Source organism: Capricornis sumatraensis, chromosome 3, assembly GCF_032405125.1.
Source record: "Capricornis sumatraensis isolate serow.1 chromosome 3, serow.2, whole genome shotgun sequence".
In the NCBI taxonomy this organism is placed as follows: Eukaryota; Metazoa; Chordata; class Mammalia; order Artiodactyla; family Bovidae; genus Capricornis; species Capricornis sumatraensis.
In genome coordinates, this window is record NC_091071.1 from 1,347,836 (window position 1) to 1,369,939 (window position 22,104).

Here is a 22,104-nt window from a genome sequence, read left to right on the forward strand (position 1 = left end):
AAAAACCCTGCAGGTTCATTTTAAGGTTGCTGTGGACATGCCTTTGGCAAGAAGTGTTCTTAGGGGATTATGTCATCGGATGTGTCCCCTTTGGAGGAACAGCTCCGGGGCTCAGGCAGGCACACCTGCAGGATGGGGGAGGGGCACAGGTTCCCCCCCCAAAGAACCACATAGGCGGTCCCCGAGTTGCTGAGACACTCAAGGACGAGCTGGGTCCCAGGGGCCCTGGTGACGCCACTGGCGTGGGGCGGGGCTAACAGGTCTCTCGCCAGGATAGCAGGGAGCAGGCAGCTCCCATCCGCAGCCAGCCATGCCCTCCCACCCTGCTCCCGGCCCCTCCCCGGCCCGGGGCAGCCCAGCCGTGGGGGAGATGGAGCCCAAGGCCCAGCAGCTCACGGTGAGCCTCCTCCGCGCGCCAGAACAGCCCTCGGCTGCCTCCTCCTGACCCGCTGCCCCCGATGGCCTGCTGTCGTCAGCCCGGGCCCCCATCCGCTCAGCTCTGCTCTGTCCCTGCTCTGCTTAGCCGTCCTGCATAAGGACCTGGTGACCCCCCTGCTCCTCACCCGTCCCCGAGGTGACGTGCAGGCTCAGTCCATTAGACAGTGGGGTGAGTGGAGGCCAGGGACGCCCCCTGACCTGTAGGCTCAGCACCAAGGGACCCCGTCGTGTCCCAGTCCCAGGTCTGGGAGTCCCGTTTCTGCCAGGAGGGACTTCCCCATCTCCCAGACAAGAAGGCAGAGGCCCAGGAGCAAGGCACTGGCTTGCTGGGGCCCACGGCTCATATAGCCAAGCAAGATTTGTAGCCTGCGTCAGCAAGATCCCAGGGGGTCTCCTGTCGGACCCCCTTAGAGCCCGGGTGGAGGGGGGTGGGGGGGCAGAGAAGGGTGGGAGGCAGAGCCCGGGGCTTTTCTACTCGGAAAACCAACTCTTGCTCTGAAAGTGCTCACAGCCCGCAGGAAGGCTCGGGCCCCTTGGGCGGTGGGTGAAGAAGCCAGGGTGACGTGTCTGTGCCTCAGTATCCCCAGTCCAGACTAAGGAGGGTCGCCTGATCATAGCGCTCCTCTGAGCACCATCATGAGCCGTGGACAAGGAAGTCGGCGCCCTGTGGGGTCCAGCGGCCTTGACTGCTTCACCAGCAGTGGGAGGCTCACCGGAGGTGGGGGTGGGTGCTGGGCCGGGGCCTCTGTGGCCTGGAAGGACGGGGAGCTCCTCTCTGGGTCCCGGGAAGGCAGCTGCTGCGGCGTCCTGCCCACAGGTGGCACTTCGGATCCGCCCGCTCAACAACACAGAACTGGAGGAAGGGGCCGCCGTCATCGCCCACAAGGCGGGGGACCAGGTGAGGCTGTCGCAGGGCTGCAGAGCGCGGCCCCCACCCCCGCGCCTGGTCACCCACCTCAGGCCCCTCTCCTGTCCACTCACTCCTCCCACCCTCCCCTCCAGAAAAGCTCACATCAGAGCTCACTGGGGTGGAGCCGGGGGGACTCAAGGGCCGGATCCCCTCAGTCTCCGCCCTGCTGACCCCACCGCCCCAGCTCCCTTCGTACCTGGGAGGGGGGAATGGAGCAGGGCATCAAGCAAGAGATAAAAATCTGAGGTCGGGGAGCTGAGCACACAGAGAATAAAGCGGCCAGAGGCAGCACGGGCAGCCTCTCTGAGCGGCGTGGAGGAGGGGGGAGAGGCGGGAGAGGCGGTGGTCTGGGGAGGGGCGGTCCAGAGGCCGCTCCAGGCCCCAGTGCGGGAGCACGCGGAGCCAGGTGGGTAGCGCCGGGATGGGCCGGCAGGGCCCGCGGTTTAGCAGGTGGGGCTGCGTGTGCAGATGTGAGGGGCCAGGTGACCGACCCCCGCACTGCAGGACAGGCGGCTCGCCGGCTGCCACGTCGCCACGGATTCCCGCTCCTTGGAGAAGCCGAGCGCTCAGCGTGGTTTCAAGGTGCTGGTGCCCGTGGTCGCCACTGGCCGGAATCAATGCCACATCTGGGGGAGGAGCAGACGTGCCTGAACTGCATCCCCCCCGTGTGCCTTCCGCGGGCAGCCGCGCCAGGAGGCTCCCAGGATGAGTCTGCAAAGGAGCCCGGGGGCGGGGCGCCTGGCTGAGGCTGCCCAGCGGGTGGGGGCGCCCCGCCGAGCCGGCAGGGAGTCGCTGGGGTGACACCGCGGGAGGACAGGACGGACGTCGGGGGTAAAGGGGCTGACGCGGTTCGCAGAAAGGCCGGGGTGGCTTAGCGCTGAGTTCACGGAGGCCCGACGAGGCTTCATTAGACTGAGGGGGCACAGTCTTGCAGGAAAGGTTTTGGCTGAGCCGTGAAGAGCATGTACACAGTCTTAACATGGAGTCAGCGTGGATGTAACTAAGCTTATGACGAGACCGCCCTGGGAGGCGGGACGTGGGGGCCGACTCCCCAGCAGCAGAGATGGGGAGATTCCAGGGCCCGCGCTCTGCAGAGGCAGGGCGATTACGGCCCCACAGTCAGCCGAGAGCCAGGGCAGGGGGATGCAGGTCCCCAGGTGGACGAGTCCTCACGCTTAAACCGCGCGCCTCACTGATTAAACCAGCATGAGTAGAGGAGGCAGGCACGACCTTTGGAATAACCGGAACGCAAACAATTGGCAGAATCCATAGTAGCTGTCGACGTGCCCTCCCCAGTCCAGATCTTGGCACATGGCCCGTCGTGAGGATGGACTGACCTCCTCCCAGAGAGCTCTGGCCGCCTCTGGGTGAGCCGGGCAGGCGGCCAGGGGCAGGGCTCTCAGTCCACCCAGTCGTGCCCCTAAGACGCCCTGGGTACCCCAGGCCCCGCGCCAGAGTAAACAGCTCCTGGGTCTCTAGATGCCGTGCCCCTAGTGCCCAGGGAAGGGCTCTTTTGAACCTCCCTGTCCCCAGGGGCCTCGTACAGCTTGCTTTATAATTACATATTTATGTGAGGAAGGAGGTACCCTGGGGAGGGGGCGCCGAGGCCCTCAGAGGGACAGGCGGGCTCCAGAGATTGGTGGGCCCTGCCCTCCTCCTCCGCAGCCCACGCCTCTGTCTCCCCTCGCCTCTGGGGGGCGCAGCCCCTGAGCAAGAGGTAAACAGGCAGGCACACATCCCCAGGCTTGTGGGCAACACCCCTGGCTCTGAGCTCCACCGTCCACAGAGCCGGCCCCCCACCTGCAGGGCACGACTGGGGGCGCTATGGCTGGTGGGGCTCTTCCCCAACCCTCAGCCCCCAGGCTGGCTGTTCGCTGATGTCCAGGGTGCCATCCGGCAGGGCCTGACAGGTGGGCATTGGTGGGGCGCTGGTGTGTGAGGGCTGGAGGCAGAGCCTGGGAGGCCTGAGGGGGTCACGGCCATGGCTCTGAGGTCGCTGCGCTCTCACCGGCAGACGGAAGTGGGGATGCTGCCCGCAGGTGCCAGGCACCTGCAGCCCGGCCCAGCCACGGGCCGAGCCCTGGATGCTGTCAAGGGTGAGAGCCAGGCCTGGGCTCCTCTGCCTGACCCGGGAGTCGACCCCTGCCCCTCACGGTTCCCAGATGGTGGTGCTCATGGACCCCAGCGAGGACCCTGAGGACCCGCTGCACACACACCGGTCTCGGGAGAAGACCTTCATCTTCGACGCTGTGTTCAACCAGCACGCGTCCCAGGTGCCCACCCCCCACCCCAACACCCTGCTGGCCCAGGCCCGCCAAGCTGTCCTCGCGCGGGAGGACTTGGCTGGGCGGCCTCACCCGTGACGCCTCACAGCCTCCCTGATGGACAGGGAGGTTGGTCCCTGGGCCAGCCCAGGGGCAGCGAGCAGGAGGCCCCTTCCACAGACGCGGGGCTGCCAGGTGCCCCAGCTGTACCACCTTCCCACTCCCTCCTCCATGGCCTCCATCCATCTGTCCACCACACAGCCATCCAGCAAAGCCGGGGCCTGTCCGTACCAGGCTAGGACACACTCCCTGCCCACAGGGGCTCACACCCCTGCCAGCGCGGCAGCCCCAGCTCTCTGAGCAGACAGGTTGCTTCTGCTCCTGAGACCTGCAGGGCATCGAAAGTAGAAGTGGCCGGTGGTTGCCATTTATTGAGCAGCTGTTTTCTGTCAAGTGTCGTGCTCAAAGTGCTTGGCACGCATTGTCTTACAGGTGTCACGGCAACCCTAGAAAGTACATGGTGATATTACCCCCATTTTTCAGGGAAGGAAGGGGGAGCTTAAGGTCAGCAGCGGGCCTGAGGTCCCATGGATAGAGACCTGTAGAGCCGGGACAAGGTCCCAGGCCGTGTGAGTCCAAGGATGGAGGGAAGCGGCACCAGCTTTGGCATCTGCCCTACCAGGGCTCAGACGCTCTAAGCCGGGTCACTGGCCAGGGACGGCGGGACAGAGATGCAGAGTGGAGTCTGGGAGGGGGCGGCACTCAGGGAAAGCAGAAGGGGACTGTCCTTTCTGCCCAGTCCAGCCCAGCCCCCATACCCTCAGACACCAGCCCCAAAGGCGTCCTTCCTTGACTGCCCCTGTGGACAGGGAGCTTACTACCCACACACCCCTAGAGTTACGTAGTGCTGCCCTGAATGAAATTTCGCCAGCCCGAGACTTTCCCTCCCTCGTCCTGGTTTTGTCCCACGAGAGGACCCATAATGCTCTCCCCAGATTTCCAGCCCCGTCACTACTTTCCAGACCTTTGCATTCTTCCTGGTTTCTCTTAGTTCATACAGACACCCTGGGAAGGACTCACAGCTGTTTGGAACCAAACCCCTCAGGCCTGACGGCGCGCGCTGGGTCTCTCACGCTCCCGTGCCATGCTCCTTCATCGTGGCCTCCTCCGGGGCACTCGGCGCGCCAGGCCGTGTGTCTGTGGACTGGGTGGGGCTCAGGCCCCGTCTGGACTGGCCTCCTCCACCATGGGTTGCCTGTCCGTGTCCAGGAGGAGCATGGCCTTTGAGGCACCACACACTCGGCCTCTGCGAACAGCCAGGTGCCTGACTCTGGTCAGACTGTGTGTTGACTGTCTTCTGTCTGTCTGTCCGCAGGAGGACGTGTACCTGGCCACCACCCGGCAATTAGTGGAAGGCGTGGTTTCTGGATACAATGCAACGGTGTTCGCCTACGTCCCCTCAGGTACCGCCGGGGCAGTGTCCCGGGAGGGAGGGAAGGAGGTGGTGGCGCGACTCCTCACAGCGTCACGGAGCGCCTCCTCCCTCAGGGCTGCCGCGCGCGGACCCCTCTGCGCCTGGCCCCTTTCAGTCCTTGCAGCAGTCCTGAAAGGCAGACAGAGCAAGTCCCCTGTCGCTGATGAGAAAACTGAGCCTCAGACAGGTAAAGGAACTTCCCTGCGGTCAGAGAGCAGGTGGGGCTGAATCCGGAATTCAGCCCAAGCTGACGCTTTGCTGCCCGTGAGAACCACAGATTCCTTCTCTGCAGTTACCAGTTGGGGTTGGCAAATGCTCATAGAGCTAAGCTGCCTCTCCTCCTGGGAACTAGGCTCATGGAGGGTCAGAGCTGGACGGGCCTTAACCCTCTGCTTGTGCAGGTGGGGAAACTGAGGCACTGAGAAGCCTTGGTCTGAAATCACAGCTTGTTTATTTCATTCATTCATTCAACAAACATCAGGGGGCACCTGCTAATTGCTGGGCTCCAGGGAAGGTACCAACTGGCCCTCTCCCACAGAGCCAACAGGTAAGGGGAGGTGACCCTGAAGGTAACTGCCCCGAGTTTAACACACACATTAACGCTCCTGTCGTGAGAACAACACAAACATCTCAAAGTGCATTTGGAGAAAAGGACTGCCGTCTCTCTGGCCCCTCCTCTGACCCTGTCTGCATTTTTGCTTCATGTCCTCCACTTTCGCTGCCCAGGTCTTCTTCCCCAGAGCAGCCATCAGGCTGTTCAGAGAGGGTATTTTTGTTCTTGTTTCCAAAATGGAAACCAAGCATGTCAGAGTGGCCGGGGCAGTTTGCACGATAGAGGTAGCAGGTGTGACCAGGCTCAGGGAGGGGCCGAGCCCAGCTCAGGAGCCCAGCCTAGGTGGGCATCCCCCTCCTCTTGCAGGCGCTGGCAAGACCCACACGATGCTAGGCATGGACACGGAGCCTGGGATCTACCTGCAGACACTCAGTGGCCTCTTCCAGGCCATCGAGGAGACCCGTGACAGCACGGACTGCAGCGTGTCCATGTCTTACCTCGAGGTGAGCCGCCCACCTCCTCGGCTGCCCTGTCTGCAAAATGGACCTGATCGTGACTGCAGACCCCTGCGTGTTACCCCCAAATCCCCCTGGACTGTGGGAAACCTCAGGGCATCTGAGACTTCTCTAGAGATGCAAAGCCCCAGGGATAGATGAAAGCCCCAGCGCCTCCTTTGCACGAAACCTACTGCTGCCAGTGCTTCTGTCTCATCCTAGATTTATAACGAAGTGATCCGGGACCTCCTGAGCCCGTCCTCGGGGTTTCTGGACCTGCGGGAAGATTCTAGGGGCAGCATCCAGATTGCAGGCATCACAGAGGTCTCAACCTCCAACGCCCAGGAGGTGAGGGTCACGGGGCCCACGGAAGGACATGTGGCTCCTCCACAAAAGCCACGCTCACCAGGCCTCGCAGAGTAGACCCAGACACACAGCTCCAAGGCGGCTTCTGAGCTAAGGGTGTAGCAAGCTTCTGTGCCATGTCCCCGCTCTGCTAATCTGTGCTCAGGGCTGACCTCAGCAATGGATCTCACACTCTTCCCTCCGCCTTCATATGCAGGCGGGGGACCCACTTTCTACACCACTGCAGGCAGTCACAGCCAGTCAAGTCTGAAATCCGTTTGCCACCCTGAACCCCAGGGTTGCTCCCATAAAGAGGGTGAGCTGGAAAGACTTCTCCGGCCCGCTCTCTCTCTCTCTCTCTCTTCCAGTCTCTCTGTGCAGTCTTTGAGGTGGGTCTCCCACCTGTTCAGACCCTTCAGTGGCTTCTGCAAACAGCACACACTCCTTGTCCCCCAGCCTTCAGCCATGCTGGCTTAGGTCTGAGGCCACCCACCCTTAGCACAGTCCCGCATGTGGGACTCCAGGAGTGGGAGAGGGACCTGCTCCCCTATTCTTTAATCTCAGTGGCCGTGTCAGTCTCTCTCCACAATGCTCTGTGGTCCTAGCATGGCCGGCACACAGTAGGTACCCAGCAGAGGCTCACTAGCTTAATTTCCACAGCTACTTGTGCACAAGTGGGTTTCCGTTCATCTGCCAGCTCCAGCAAATCCTACAACTGCCCGGAGCTCGGTATGGAAGAGGGCTCAGCGGGGAAGAGCTGGGTGATCCACTGGTGATGTCTGCCATGGGCAGCGGCCGCCGGCGGGGTGGTACACGTGCGAGCGATCTGACACGTGCCCTTTTATGCTGGATTTGCTGACTCGGTTAACTAATCACTTGATGCCGCAAGCCAGAAAAGGCCTCTGCTGGACGCGGTTCTGCCACCATCAGCACACCAGCTGGGGGAGAGCGTCCCAAAGCAGCTCGAGGGGCGCACGCACCCCCGCTTCTCTTGCTCTGCAGGGAGCCTGCGGCCGCCCGGGAGCCCCTGACCGTCTGCCCTCTCCTGGCTGTCCTCAGATCATGCAGCTCCTCACCAAAGGCAACCGGCAGCGCACGCAGGAGCCCACGGCCACCAACAAGACGTCGTCCCGCTCGCACGCGGTGCTGCAGGTCATCGTGCGCCGGCGCGGCCGCGGCGCACGCCCGGCGGAGGAGGTGCGCGTCGGCAGGCTCTTCATGGTGGACCTGGCGGGCTCGGAGCGGGCGTCCCAGGTGCGCGTCCTCTCCGACCCGCCAGGCAGCCCCTCAGCGCCGCGGCGTCTCCAGCACCTAGAACGGCGCCCGGCCCCGGGGAGGCGCCCGCCGAGCGCGGGCCGAGCTACCGCGTCCTCGGCAGGCGCTGGGCGCCAGGCCGCCTCGGAGCGCTTCCCGCGCGGCAGGGCCTGAGGGCACCAGACACAAAGATGGGCGACACCCCGGCCCGCCCTCGGGGAGCTCACGGCCCCTGGGCGCGGCCGGGAGGCAGACGCGTGAGCTGCGAATGAAGCACCGGGAGCCCCGAGCCTCGAGGCTCCGGGTCACACGGCGGCTGTGGGGCCCAGAAGAAGGGGCTCCTCAGGGCCGAGCCCGAAGGGCCACCAGTTCGGCGGGTGAGAGGAAGCCCCTCAGGCGGAGAGAGCGGCGCCTGCGCGGGGGCTGTCGGGATGTGCGCGGGAGCTGTCGGGATGTCCGCCGGGGCCCCGCCCACCACAGAGGCCACGCCTACTCCCCGCCCGCCCCGCCCACCCGCTGCGGAAACTCCCGGCACCCGCGCCCCACCCGCCGCACCGCGGTACCTGTTGCGGGAGGTGAGGACTGTTCGAGCCTCTGCCCCAGGGCGGAGCGTTCTTTGAAGGCAGATCCTAGCCCAGCGCCAGTAACAGAGATGGCGCTTGACGGCGGCCAAGTCAAAACAACAGTAACGTTACCAACAAGGAGCATTTTATGTCTTTCTAACGCAGCAGGCTTTCCTGGTGGCTCAGTGGTAAAGAATCCGCCTACCAGTGCAGCAGACGCGGGTTCAATCCCTGGGTCGGGAAGATCCACTGGAGAAGGAAATGGCAGCCCACTCCAGTATGCTTGCCTGGGGAATCCCATGGACGGAGACGCCTGGCGGGCTACAGTCCATGGGGTCGCAGAACAGACAGACTCAGCAACTATACAACAACCCACTTAGCACTCATCACCCAATGCCCAATGCCCAGAGGGCGGAGAGCCTCGTGCCCAGTTTACAAATGCAGGGCTGAGACCCGAGGTCGTGTGACTTCACCTACACAAAGGTATTAGATGGATCTGGGCTTTGGGCCTGGAGGGGCCTGGCCCCAATCCTTGCCTTTCACTACTGATATTTATAATCCAGTTTGCGGCTGACCCGGTAAGTTTGATCCCTGGGTCAGGAGGGAATGGCAACCCTTTCCAGTATTTTTGCCTGGGGAATCCCATGGACAGAGGAGCCTGGTGGGTTACAGTCCATGGGGTCAAAGAGTCAGGCACGACTGAGCGACTTCACTTCCCTTCACTTCACTTTGCACTCCACTTGGAGTACTCCGAGTCCTCAGGGCTTATTGACCGTTACATTGCTTCACTCATTCATTCATTCATCTGCCCATCACCTGGCCCGGCCCTGGTGCCTGGGTTGCTGGAAGGAGCAGAGCCTGGGCAGCTGGCCCAGAGGCCAACAGAGTCAGTGTATTGTGTTAATACAGTATGAAATTTGAGATCCAGTAAGGCCAACCAGTCAGAAGAGAGCTACCACTGAAAAAATAGTCTGTTACTCACAGTTCCCAAGAGGAGGGGGCATGAGAAGCCATGAGTGCCCCACTGGGAGGCACCAGGGTCGGCCAGGAGGCAGAGAGAACAAGGGGAAACCGTGGACCAAAGTCTTTCTTGTGGGTTCGATGGAAACAGGCTGAGCATGGGAGAGTAGTGGGCTCCGGAGCACAGGGATGTCCCTGGCTGACTGGCACCTGCCCTGGGTGACCAGGGTGAGGACCACCTCCCCACCAGCAGCCTCTCTTCTTGCAGACCCAGAACCAAGGCAAGAGAATGAAGGAGGGTGCCCACATCAACCGCTCCCTGCTGGCGCTGGGCAACTGCATCAATGCACTCAGCGAGAAAGGTGGCAGCCGGGCGCAGTACGTGAACTTCTGGGACAGCAAACTGACGCGTCTGCTGAAGGTACGAAGGCATGGCTGCAGCATCTGACTGCATCTTTCAAGATTTACCTGGGCCAAAGGGCCCTTCCAGGAACCCCTGAGGGCAGGAAGGAACCCCTGAGGGCAGGAAAACACTGTAGAAACCACCTCTGCTCTCTGCTCGACTCCCCTCCATCTCTGTGAGTGTAGTCTAGCCCATGCCTACATATTCCCAGGGACATGGAGCTCACTGTCTCACCGAGGCTGCCTGTCCCATGGCAGACAGTCTGACCATGAAGAATTTCCTCTCCATACCGAGCTGAGTGCTGTCACCTCCATTCTGTAGAAAGCAGGGTGGAGGAAGACAGATAGGCAAAGCAATAAATAAGTGGCCGTGAGGTGTGGCCTCTTGGCCACATCTGCTCGCATCTGAGTGAACTTCAGACGGGGTAGGCCTGCCCCAGGTCCTGTCTCATCCCGAGTGTCGCCTCCCGAGCACTGACTCTTGGTCCAACTCAGCTGCCCTTCTCAGACTTTGGAGCAGGAACCCCAGACGGTCCCGCAGAGCTTGGTACAGGTGAGGGAAGGGTGGCACCACCAGGCAGGTGGGGGCCCGGTTCCCGTTAACCCCAGCTGGCACCTTGCCCGAGCAGGACGCCCTGGGCGGGAACAGCCGGACCGTGATGATTGCCCACATCAGCCCGGCCAGCACACACTTCGAGGAGTCGCGGACCACCCTGCTGTATGCCTGCCGGGCCAAGAACATCAAGACGAGGGTGAGCCGCTCGCCCCTGCTCCCCTCGCCCTCCCCCTCCCCGTCCCTCTCTCCGCTCTCCCACCTGCTCACTCACTCTATAGCTCTCCCTCTGATCTCTGGGGCAGGCGCCCTTCCAGCTGTGCGAGCTTTGGTCCAGGCCAGTACAGCATTAGTGGCCAACACATGATAGGTGTTATCTGACGATGATGACGATTATTGGTCAGCCAAGCTGTGATGAGCCTTCCCAGTGCCCGGCTCTGAGCTGAGCGCCCTGACAAAACCATCATCATCACCAGAACTTCTGCTCCCATGCAAACCCCGAGCCCAGCAGAGGGGAGGCAGCTGCGAAACATAAGCCCGCACAGACAAAGGTGCTGCTTCCCGTTGTGGCGGGCGCTCTCTAAGAGAGCTGCGGGGTGCTGCAAGGAAGAATAACCGAGAAGGCCGGATTCAGGGGGGTCCTCCACCGAAGGGGACTGGTCAGGCAGGGGAGCTGAGCCACGGGTGATAAAGCATGTCTGTGCAGACTGGGGGCCAGTGAGCACGTCTGGTTAAAGGTCAAGTGCGTGTGCCCCGTGACCAGCAATGTCACCGAAGAGAAACACAGGCCCATGTGCTCAGGAAAGCTGTGTCACAGGAGAGCCTTAAAGGGCCCGGGAAGAGGTCGGGACGGCTCCATGTCCCTGGGAGTGTGCAGTGTGTGCCCCGGCTCTGGCCCTCTCTACAGCCGCTACAGAGCACACGGAGGAGCCCATGCAGACAGCCAGCCTCTAAGACACTTCGTTGAACCAGGAAAGCAAGTTAAAGAATAGCAGCTACAGTCTGATATAATTCGTATAAATGCCCCAAAGCAGAATGTACCCCCCACGCTCGCCATGCACCTCTCTCTCGACATGTGACATATAGACACGTGACACCGCGCAGGACAGGGTCTAGAAGGGGCACACGAAAACGGTAGCAGCAGCTGCCCACGGAGAGGGCTTTCAAACCCTCTTGTTGGACTGTATAGTTTTTAAACTATGGGAAAATGTACGTAACATGAAATCCACCACTTTGACCATTTTGAACAGCACAGTTTGGTGGCATTAGGTTCAGCAGCTTGTTGTACACCCATCACCACCGTCATCTCCAGAACTCGTTTCATCTCCCCAGACTGAAGCTCTGTTCCCATTAAATAGTAACCCCCTCTCCCCTCCCCCAACCCGTGACCCCCACCCTCCCCCTTTCTGTCTGTGTGAACCCAGCTCCTCCGGGGACCTCGCGCTTGGGTCCTACAGTGTTTTCCTTCTGGGTCTGGCTTATTCCATTTCTCATCATGTTCTCAGGGTCCACCCATGTGGTAGCAGGTGTCGGAGCCTTCCCTTTCAAGCCTCCAGCCTTCCATTTTAAGGCTGAAGAGGGCCGATTTGAGTTTTCCTTATGAAACGTGCTTGCGTGTTCCCATCGCGTGAAAGGAGTCTCTCCCAGGGCAGCCGCGGGCCCTGACCTCGGTCGCGCCCGGCCACCAGGTCAAGCGTAACCTGCTGAGCGTGTCCTACCACACCGCGCAGTACACGGGCGTCATCTCCGACCTGCGCGGGCAGCTCCAGTGCCTCAAGGCCAAGGTGGAGGGGCAGGAGAGGGAGAGGAGGGGCGAGCCTGGCGGCCGGTGCTCAAGGTAGGGCCGGCACACCTGCGCCTCCTGCCGTGGCGCCCCACGGCCTCCTCCTGCCTGGCGGGGCGTCCTTGCCGAGCGTCCCACCCCTTAAATCAAATGCTTCATCCACTGGCGTTCGGCACACCCACTGTGTGGGGCAGCCTCCTCCTCTTGTCTTGCTCTGGACCGTTTCTGCCCCAAAGTGGACCCCACACGCACCGGGCAGCTGTGTCCAGGCGTCCCTTCTCCCCAAACCGGTTTGATCTCGGAGGCCTCCTTTTGGAGGAGAGCATAGCATAGAGTTACTCTAAAATTCATCAGTAAGTTCAAAAGATGCCCTTAAAAAAATACCTGTAATGAAGTTAAGTAGACAGGTGTGTACACACACACTTCTTTTGGCTTATTAGGATAAGTTTTGCCATAGTAAATAGAGGACTTTTGAAAATCAGTCAGCAATAACAAAGGGCTTCCCAGGTGGTGCAGTGGTAAAGAATCTGCCTGCCAGTGCAGGAGACGCAGGAGACTCGGGTTTGATCCCTGGGTCGGGAAGATCTGGAGTGGGAAATGGCAACCCACTCCAGTATCTTGCCTGGAAAATTCCACTGGTTGGAGGAGCTTGGCAGGCTACAGTCCATGAGGTCGTCAAGAGTTGGACATAACTGAGCACACCGCATGCAAGAAAGAACAAACAGCCCAGTTTACAAATATAGGTGAGGACATGGACAGGCAATTGAGAGAGTTTCTAGTGGCTGTAAACACAGGAAAAATTCCCAATTGCATTAGCAAACAGAGACACAGATTGGAACTGCCTTCACTTACTGGGCTGTCTAACATTAAAACATCAAGGAGAATTAAGTGGATAATAAAGGGCAGGAATGTCCATACTAGAGTCTGCTTGTCCTGCCCCTTCTCATGGGCACTTTGGGGCTCTCTAGTCATGTAACTCCCTTGCCCACATGGGTGCCTTTTTCTCTTTGGTGGATTTGGGACTCGAGTTTCTGTTGGAGCAAGACAGTGAAGGAAGATTTCACAGAAGAGGGCCTGTTGTTGATGAGACTGAGTCCCATGGGGCCAGCCAAGGGCTTCAGGGACTGCTGGCAGTGGTCAGCAGGTCCTTGTAGAGAATCTATAAAACCAGGTGATGACTGGGAGACTGGGGCTTGTCTGGGGTCAGGGGTCAACAGGGGGACATGCTGTAAAATAGTTCTCATCCTGCTGGTCTGTTAGTCACTGGGGCTCGGCTTGGTGGTCTGAGGAGGTGGGCAGCGCCATGGAGAGGGTGGGGGGTCTCATGGTGAAGGCACGAGGGGCTTCCACTGGGTCTTGCTCTGGTGAGCCTAGCACAGCAGTGGGGTGCTGGTGTCCACAGCTCTACCAGGGGCCTTTCTTTACGAGTGTCTCCTAGCATTCCGTGTGCTTTGTTTCGATGACTGCGATGATTTGGTCATCTGTTCAGTTCAGTCGCTCAGTCGTGCCTGACTCTTTGTGACCCCATGAGCTGCAGCACGCCAGGCCTCCCTGTCCGTCACCAACTCCCGGAGTCCACCCAAACCCATGTCCGTTGAGTCGGGGATGCCATCCAGCCATCTCATCCTCTGTCATCCCCTTCTCCTTCTGCCATCAATCTTTCCCAGTATTAGGGTCTTTTCAAATGAGTCAGCTCTTTGCATCAGGTGGCCAAAATATTGGAGTTTCAGCTTCAGCATCAGTCCTTCCAATGAGCACCCAGGGCTGATCTCCTTTAGGATGGACTGGTTTGCTCTTGCAGTCCAAGGGACTCTCAAGAGTCTTCTCCAACACCACCGTTCAAAAGCATCAATTCTTCGGTGCTCAGCTGAGTGCATCACAATTTATTTCACCAATTCCAGATTGCTTGATGTTCAAGGAAAGCTACCCCCTGACCACTGGCCTCAAGGTCAGGGGAACTGACGGCATGTGACCAGGGTAGAGCTAACTGCTGGAACAGGCAGAGAAAACCATGGATTAACCACCGTACAACTGCTTGGTAGGAGCTGACCATGGGAAACAGAAATGGCTTTTTCTGTGGAACTCACGTTCCAGCAGGAAAGGCAGGTGCTGAACATACCACAAAACTATGGATGCACAGGAGACTGCCAGGGAGAAGGTAGGATGTTATCAGAGCAAGTGGCATACGGGCCCAGACTGAGAGTCTGGGAGCGCTTCCCTGAGAGAGGTCAGAGCTGAGATGGATAACCTAGCCCCACTCCTGGGATTCCCGAGACTCAAATCCATGCAACCCGAGCCCCAAACAGGCAAATGGAGAGTCTAAATCATCTGAGTTATCCACCCAAGTATCCATCCATCCATCCATCCATCCATTCACCCATCCCTCCATTCACTATCCACACATCCACCCATCCATCCATTCATCTGTCATCCATCCATTTATCCATCCACCCAAGTATCCATCCATCCATCCATCCATTCACCCATCCCTCCATTCACTATCCACACATCCACCCATCCATCCATCCATCATCCACACATCCACCCATCCATCATCCACCCATCATCCACCCATCCATCCATTCACCCATCCCTCCATTCACTATCCACACATCCACCCATCCATCCATCCATCATCCACACATCCACCCATCCATCCATTCATCCGTCATCCACCCATTTATCCATCCACCCAAGTATCCATCCATCCATCCATCCACCCATCCCTCCATTCACTATCCACACATCCACCCATCCCTCCATCCATCATCCACCCATCCATCCATTCACCCATCCCTCCATTCACTATCCACACATCCACCCATCCATCCATTCATCTGTCATCCACCCATTTATCCATCCACCCATCCATCTATCCATCCATCTGTCATCCATCCATCATCCACCCATCCATCCATCATCCATCCATCCATCCAGCATCCACCCATCCACCCATCCATTCTTCCATCCATCCACGCATCCATCCATCTATCCAAGCATTCAGCCATCCATTCACCAGCCCATCCACCCATCCATCCTCCCTGCTTCATCCACCCTCCATACTCACTGTGTTTAAAGCCCCTCCTTGGGCCAGATCCTACACTGCTGGGCAAGCATGGATTTGACCCTGGCCTGGGTGGCGTTGCTCCCGGTGCAGCTGGCTCTCTTTCTGCCCCAGCCACCATCCCTGCCCCCAGTGCAGAGGAGGACAGCCGTCTGCAGATGAACAGGATCCGGGCGCAGCTCATCGGGGCCTTCAAGGAGCAGCTAGAGATGCAGCGCAGCCTGGTGGAGCTGGAGAACACCAGCATCGAGCTGCAGGTGGACACGTCCCGCCACCTGCTGACCATCGCCGAGTGAGCCAGCCCCAGGGGAACTTCCGCCAGGGGGACCCTCCCTTCCTGCATCTCCCTCCCTGTGGCTGAGCTGGGCCAGTGGGAGAGCCTCCCAGGCCCTTCCTTCATCCCCCTCCCCGTGGCTGAGCTGGGCCAGTGGGAGAGCCTCCCAGGCCCTTCCTTCCTCTCCCTCCCCGTGGCTAAGCTGGGCCAGTGGGAGAACCTCCCAGGCCCTTCCTGCATCTCCCTCCCCGTGGCTGAGCTGGGCCAGTGGGAGAGCCTCCCAGGCCCTTCCTTCATCCCCCTCCCCGTGGCTGAGCTGGGCCAGTGGGAGAGCCTCCCAGGCCCTTCCTTCATCCCCCTCCCCGTGGCTGAGCTGGGCCAGTGGGAGAGCCTCCCAGGTCCTTCCTTCATCCCCCTCCCTGTGGCTGAGCTGGGCCAGTGGGAGAGCCTCCCAGGCCCCTTTGGCTTCCTTCTGCAGGCCCTGTCCCAACAGGATAGGGCCAACCCCATTTTACAGTGAGGATGCTGAGGTCAGAGGGAATGTGAAGGCTGCGTCCCCTTGCTGGGGTCTTTCTACTGTTCAGTCTCACTCGCGGCCCATACCTACTATAAGTGACTGGCTGTGTGGAAAGGGACTGGCCGTGCAGTTTTTCATCTGGACCATGGTCCCTGGAGGGCGAGGAGGTGCTGTTAGCCATTCCACCAGGGCGATGGTGTCAGTGGGACTGCCCTGGACAGCTGGACAGGTGTCCACCCGCTGACGGGCCCCGGCGCCATGCCCTGAGCCCGCTTCTTCCCCAGCCCTCCCCATCCCCTCCTCGTCCTCCCTGCCTGTGTAGTTTCTTGATTAGGCACACAGCAGGGCACCTGCGCTGGACGGAGCCCTCTCTGTCCCTGCCCGCCCCCCCGCGTCCTCCTTTCTCGCTTTCCACTCAATCCTTGTACTAGTTCAGGTTCCATTTCTGGCTCCCTGGGCGCACCTCTGGCGGCGGCGCCTGAGCCGGGTCATCCCAGTCCGCCCTCACAGAGCCCTGGGCGTGCTGTAGTCTCCAAGGTTTAGAGCTGAGGAGCTGGGGCAGGGGGCCCACGGTCACCCTGACGGCCCTGGCGTTTTTGGAGGCATGCTGGGCTGGCTGCTGAGTTCTTCCCTTGGCGGTCCTGCCACGAGTGTTGACTGCTTCTTTACTGCCAGCGTTTCTCATGACCTCTTGTTTTCCTTATGTATAGAAGGCATCAGATAGCAGACCCAATTCTGCCCCATTTTCACGCCCACGCCTGCCAGCTGGGACTTGCAGGGACTCCAGGGCCAGATGCCAGGGCCCCCAGCTCGGGAGTGGCCTGCACTCTGACCCCTGGCCCCTCTGATGTGGCTGCAGCTGGGAGCGGGAGAAGTCTCACCACCTGGCGCCCAGGGCTGGGACACCCGAGAGGGACGAGGAGGCGCTGGAGGCCGGCCCTGAAGGGGGCGAGGGCAAGCCCGCAGAGCCGCACGAGGTGGCCCTGGCCAGGGAGGAGGTCAACATGCTCCTGGCCGAGCAGCGGAAAACCGCAGCCCTCAAGGTGCGGGACGGACGGCGCGTCCACGCGCTCAGCCGTGTGCTGAGAGTCGCTAATGCTCTTTGATCGCAGCTGATGCACCATGCCCTCCTACGATAGTCGTTCAGAGTAGGGCTGATCATGACCATTCTACAGGTGGGGAAACTGAGGCTCGGAGATGAGCAGGATTGTCCCCCAGCTCCAGCGAGCAGGACCCGACCTGAGTCTGATGCTATGGTCCATGCCCTTTGGATTTAGAGTTGTGGCCACACTGGGGGTCACGGGGGCTGTGGAAACGAGGCCCAAGTGGCGGTGTGATGTCCCCCGAGCCCTCTGCCTGCGACTGTGGCACTGTCCGTCGGCGTCCCCACAGGCTCCCCCGAGGCTGGTCTCGGGCCCGTGGCTCAGGGACGAGCAGTGCGGCCAGAGGAAGCCCAGACTCCAGGCTCCTCTCCGGAGAGGGAACTCTTCTCACATTCCTCTTTTCTGAGAAGAGCCGGCTATTTATATGAGCTATTTATATAATAACCAGTTATCTAATAGTCTCACTTCAGAAAAATGACAGAACTGGCTCCTGATGGAGACTTTGGGGAAAATGCCAGTGAAGCTGGCTACTATTTCAGCCCATTAGTTAAATGTTAGCAGGTGTATTTTCAGGCAAGCGGAGAAGGCATCGGATGATGTCATGTTGCTAAAAGCAGGCAGCATTTATTTCACTTAAAAGCTATTTGCCAAACCAAGAACCTCTTAATATTATTGCATCTGCCTGTTGCAAATTGGAGATTACATGATCTCACTGCAAAAGTCCTCTAACATTTAAAAATAAGAAAAACGCCTTCTTCTTAAACAGATAACGTGCCTCAGTGAGGAATACGGCCTTCGAGAGCCAAGTACAGACACTGAGCGTTGACATGTACATGTGGGCTACTGATGAATTAATTGACTGATTGATCAGCCAATAACAAATCAACATTTTAAGTGTCCAGCTCAGTGTCAGGCCCCGACGCCACAAAGATGAACAAGACACTAAGGCTTAAGCTGTCAGTCTCCTGGGAAGAGACACACCTACGTACAGTTCAGTATGGTAGCAGGATAATAGGTGTCAGAGCAGGGTGCTAGGGAGCTGGCGGAGGGGCTGTTCATTTGGGGGGCATGGGTCTGGAAGGAAGAGAGGAGCATCTTGCTAGGGGAGCTGAGCCAGCTTCTCCCAAAGTGGTCCCTTCTCGGGCCCAGAGGATGAAGACGCAGAAGGCTGGGGCAGGGCCTCATTCAGGACCGTGAATTTGAGGGTGGGAATCAGGCAGCTTCGGCCTGAGCGTCACTGTCTAGGGGACTGGATGGTGCTGTGGTGATGGTTTCAGGTGTCAGCGTGGCCAGGCTGTCGTACCCAGGGATCCGATCGAATAAATGCTCATATAGGTGCTGCTGTGAGGTATCTGGGCCTCCCTGGTGGCTCAGCTGGTAAAGAACCCACCTGCAACGCAGGAGACCCAGGTTTGATCCCTGGGTCGGGAAGATCCCTAGTGAAGGGAATGGCTACCCACTCTAGTATTTGTGCCTGGAGCACCATATGGATGGAGGAGCCTGGCAGGCTATCCTGTAACCTGGCAGGTTATTCTGTAACAGGGTCGAAAAGGAGTCGGACACAACTGAGTGAAGGTATTTGGTAGGTGAATTGAACATCTGCAGTCAGTTGACTATAAATAAAGATTACCCCGGATAGAGTGGCTGGGCCTCACGCAGTCCGCTGAAAGGCCTTACCAGCAAAACACAGGGCTCTGGAGGAGGGGAGATTCTGCCTCAAGACCGCACCACCGGCTCCCGACTGAGCCTCCAGCCAGTTGGGCTGCCTGATGGGTTTTGGACACGCCAGTCCCAGTTTTTTAAAATAAATCTCTGTGGGAACTTCCCTGGCGGCCCAGTGGCTAAGATTCCAGGGTTCCATTGCAGAGGGCGTGGATTCAATCCCTGGTCGGAAAACTAAGATCCCATATGCTTTACAGCTCGGCCAAAAAAACCACCTCTGTGTGAATCTATGTATATATATATATATGGACGTGCTGTGTGCTAAGTTGCTTCAGTTCAGTTCAGTCGCTCAGTCGTGTCCAGCTCTTTGCGATCTCATGGACTGCAGCACGCCAGGCCTCCCTGTCCATCACCAACTCCTGGAATTTACCCAAACCCATGTCCACTGAGTCGGTGATGCCGTCCAACCGTCTCATCTAAGTCGCTTCAGTCGTGTCCAGCTTTGTGACCCTGTAGATTGTAGCCCGCCAGCCTCTGTCTGTGTGATTCTCCAGGCAAGGATAATGGAGTGGGCTGCCGTGCCCCTCTATGTAAGAGTGTGTGTGTGTGTGTGTGTGTGTGTATACATATACATACAAACATGTACATAAATGTATCTATATGTATTTATATACACACAAACATATAAACACATATATACACAAACGTGTATAAATATTGTTCTGTTTCTCTGGAGCCTGACTCACCCACAGAGTAAGGTCAAGGGTCTTGGGCAGACCTCACAGTCCCCCCACCCACCCTCCTCCGCTGTCTTTCTGCAAGAGGGCAGCAGTGCCCAGGGCTGCAGTGGGTGAGCTAGGCCTCCCATCTCTCTGCTCCTTCTCAAGTCCAGCTTTGGCCCAAGAGAACCAGGACCTCAGTTTCAGATAAGAAGTCTGTGATACAGAGGCTGTAGAGGCACCCCTTCAGAGCCTTCTCTCTGACGACCAGAGCCGGCTTACGACAGCATCACAGCGTGAGAACAGGCAGCCTTGGTGTCCCACACCAGACACTGTGGTGAAGGCTAAGCCCTGGGTCTGTTCTAAAGTGCCAGGCAAGGGACTTCCCTGGTGGTCTAGTGGCTAAGACTCCACACTCCCAATGCAGAGGGCTGGGGTTCAGTCCCTGGTCAGGGAACTAGATCCTGCACGTGGCAACCAAGACCCGGCGCATCCAAGTACATAAATCAATAAAAATAATTATTATTCTTAATGCCGTGCATGACTAGAACATTCTAGAACATGCCGTGCATGAATAGAACATTCTAGAATGTAACGTGCATTAATAGAACATTCAAGAATGTTCAAGATGAGGCCAACAGATCAGGAGACAACTGCCTTGGAAAGATCGTTTGTTACTCACAGTTCCTGAGAGGAGGGGGCACGCGATGCCAGGCAGGGCCACATATGGAGACCCCAGGGCGGCTGGAGGCAGAGGAAGGGAGGGTCAGGGCGGACCAGAGACCTCACTGAGGTTTCTGCGGAAGGAGTGGACAAGGCGGGGTGGGCAGGCTGAGGACTGGCTGGTCTGGATCGTTCCCGCAGGCTCCGGGGCACAGGGCCTGTCCTGGGTTGTCTGGTACTGATAGCTTATGGTGAACGATGTCGAATTTGTGATCTCCAAAGAAGATTTAGCTTTGGGACCAGGGACCAAGCTTGATCACTCAAGAGCTTTGCAGAGTTTTATCAAAGTAAGAAAAGGGACAGGAAAAGCCTCTGATGTAGACATCAGGAGGGGACTGAGAGTGCTCCCCTTGCTGGTGTTAGCAAGGGCATTAAATACGTCTTTTAATTGGTTATTACAATTAATCAAAAGAATGTCTCAAGTTTGTGAAAATTTTACCAGACCTACTCCCACAATTTACATTTTAGGATAACAGGATTAGAATTTAACAATAGAAAGGTCCTGCCAGACCCACTCCCATGATACACATTCTGAAATATCAGGATTGGTCCGAAGGTTTTCAGGAAGGAGAAAGTGTCCTCAAGCAGGATACATGGTTGTTATATAATTCCTAGCGCAGAGTTTAAACTGAGTTCTTTGTTGTGTAATCATCAGTTCATGGCTTAAAGAAGAAAACGCTTTATGTGACTAAAATGTAGAGGAAAAAAAAGTTTGTCTTTTCCTCCTCCTTGAGAGCCCCAGACCCCTTTCTTCTCCTCAGGGACCCTGGACTTCTTATCAACCTGCCTGGGAATTGACTCTTTCAGTACCTGTCCTGGGTGATGAGGGCAGGTGGACACTGGCCCAGATTGTGGAAGCCTGTGGAGGAGAGGGAAGGGTGTGGGCTCTGGGTTGGCTGGTTTGCATATGAAAGATGTGCCTGAGGGCAAGTTGTTTGCTGTCTGTAGGACTTGGCTGTTCTGGGGGAGCTGTCCCTGCACGGCCAGCAAGGTCCCCAGATGCGGCAACATCAGAACAGGAAATGAAGGACACGGTTAATGCGGGGCACGTCCTCGCAGTCAATCCCACGTGTCTCTGTGAGCGCGATTGCAAACCAGAGTCTGTAAGGATGAGCGGACTTGGCAGCAGAGACCCCAGGCATCTGCCCTGATCCCTTGGTCTCCCCACCAGGCGGGCCTGGAGCAGCGTCTGGCCAACGCCAAGAAGAAGGCCTCGCAGATGGAGGAGCAGCTGCCCGCGCAGGTCATCAGCGAGGACCAGCGGGAGGTGCTGTGGCTGCTGTGCCGGGCGCACGAGCTGGAGCTGGAGAACACGGGGCTGCAGGCCAGCAGCCTGTGCAGGAGGAGCCTGCTGTGCCAGAAGGACTTGGTGATTCAGCGATGCCAGCAGCACCGACGCCTGTGCGAGCGGATCATCCGGGGGCAGCAGCGGCTGATCCAGCGTGAGGCCCCGCCCCGCCGCCCCTTCCTCGGGCCCCCATCTCTGTCAGGGTCACTTTCTGGAAAAGCAGCTCCCTGGTGCTTCAGTCCCTGGGTCCTGGGTCTGGAAGATGCCCCGGAGAAGGGAATGGCAACCCACTCCAGTATTCTTGCCTGGAAAATCTCACGGACACAGGAGCCTGGCAGGCTACAGTCCCTGGGGTCGCACAGCGTCAGACACGACTGAGCGCCTAACGCTTTTCTGGAAAGAGTGGGCAGTGCGCGCGGTCCCCAGAAAGTCAGATCCGGCACGGCAGGCCAGGCCGGGAGGCACCAGTCTGCAGCCCTGTCCCCGCCTGCCGCTCCCCGTTCTCAGCCCTGCTGGGCGCACACCTAGGAGTGGCCCTCTTGGTGCTGCTGTTGTTGCTTATCTGCTTCTGACTGCTGGGTCCCTGTTGCCGCGAGGGCTTTCCTCTAGTCGCAGGCAGCGGGCTTCTCACTGCGGTGGCTTCTCTCGTTTCAGAGCCGGCTGGGCTCTAGGGAACGTGGACCTGAGTGCTTGTGGCGCACGGGCTTAGTTGTTCCACGGCACGTGGGATCTTCCTAGATCAGGGATCAAACCCAGGTTTC

At 58.7% G+C, this 22,104-nt stretch overlaps 1 protein-coding gene across 1 annotated transcript in view; it reads left to right on the top strand.

The window, feature by feature from the left end:
• Positions 1-310: 310 nt before the first annotated feature.
• Positions 311-22,104, top strand: part of LOC138075593 (kinesin-like protein KIF19) — a 33,293-nt gene continuing 11,499 nt past the window's right edge. Inside the window, exons 1-14 of the mRNA XM_068967452.1 lie at positions 311-397; positions 1,256-1,336; positions 3,511-3,621; positions 4,988-5,075; positions 6,006-6,142; positions 6,356-6,481; positions 7,538-7,732; positions 9,524-9,676; positions 10,287-10,409; positions 11,899-12,047; positions 15,191-15,349; positions 15,380-15,847; positions 16,708-16,891; positions 21,227-21,497. Of these exons, the coding sequence (XP_068823553.1) occupies positions 311-397; positions 1,256-1,336; positions 3,511-3,621; positions 4,988-5,075; positions 6,006-6,142; positions 6,356-6,481; positions 7,538-7,732; positions 9,524-9,676; positions 10,287-10,409; positions 11,899-12,047; positions 15,191-15,349; positions 15,380-15,847; positions 16,708-16,891; positions 21,227-21,497 (2,332 nt within the window). The remainder of the gene's footprint in view (positions 398-1,255; positions 1,337-3,510; positions 3,622-4,987; positions 5,076-6,005; positions 6,143-6,355; positions 6,482-7,537; positions 7,733-9,523; positions 9,677-10,286; positions 10,410-11,898; positions 12,048-15,190; positions 15,350-15,379; positions 15,848-16,707; positions 16,892-21,226; positions 21,498-22,104) is intronic.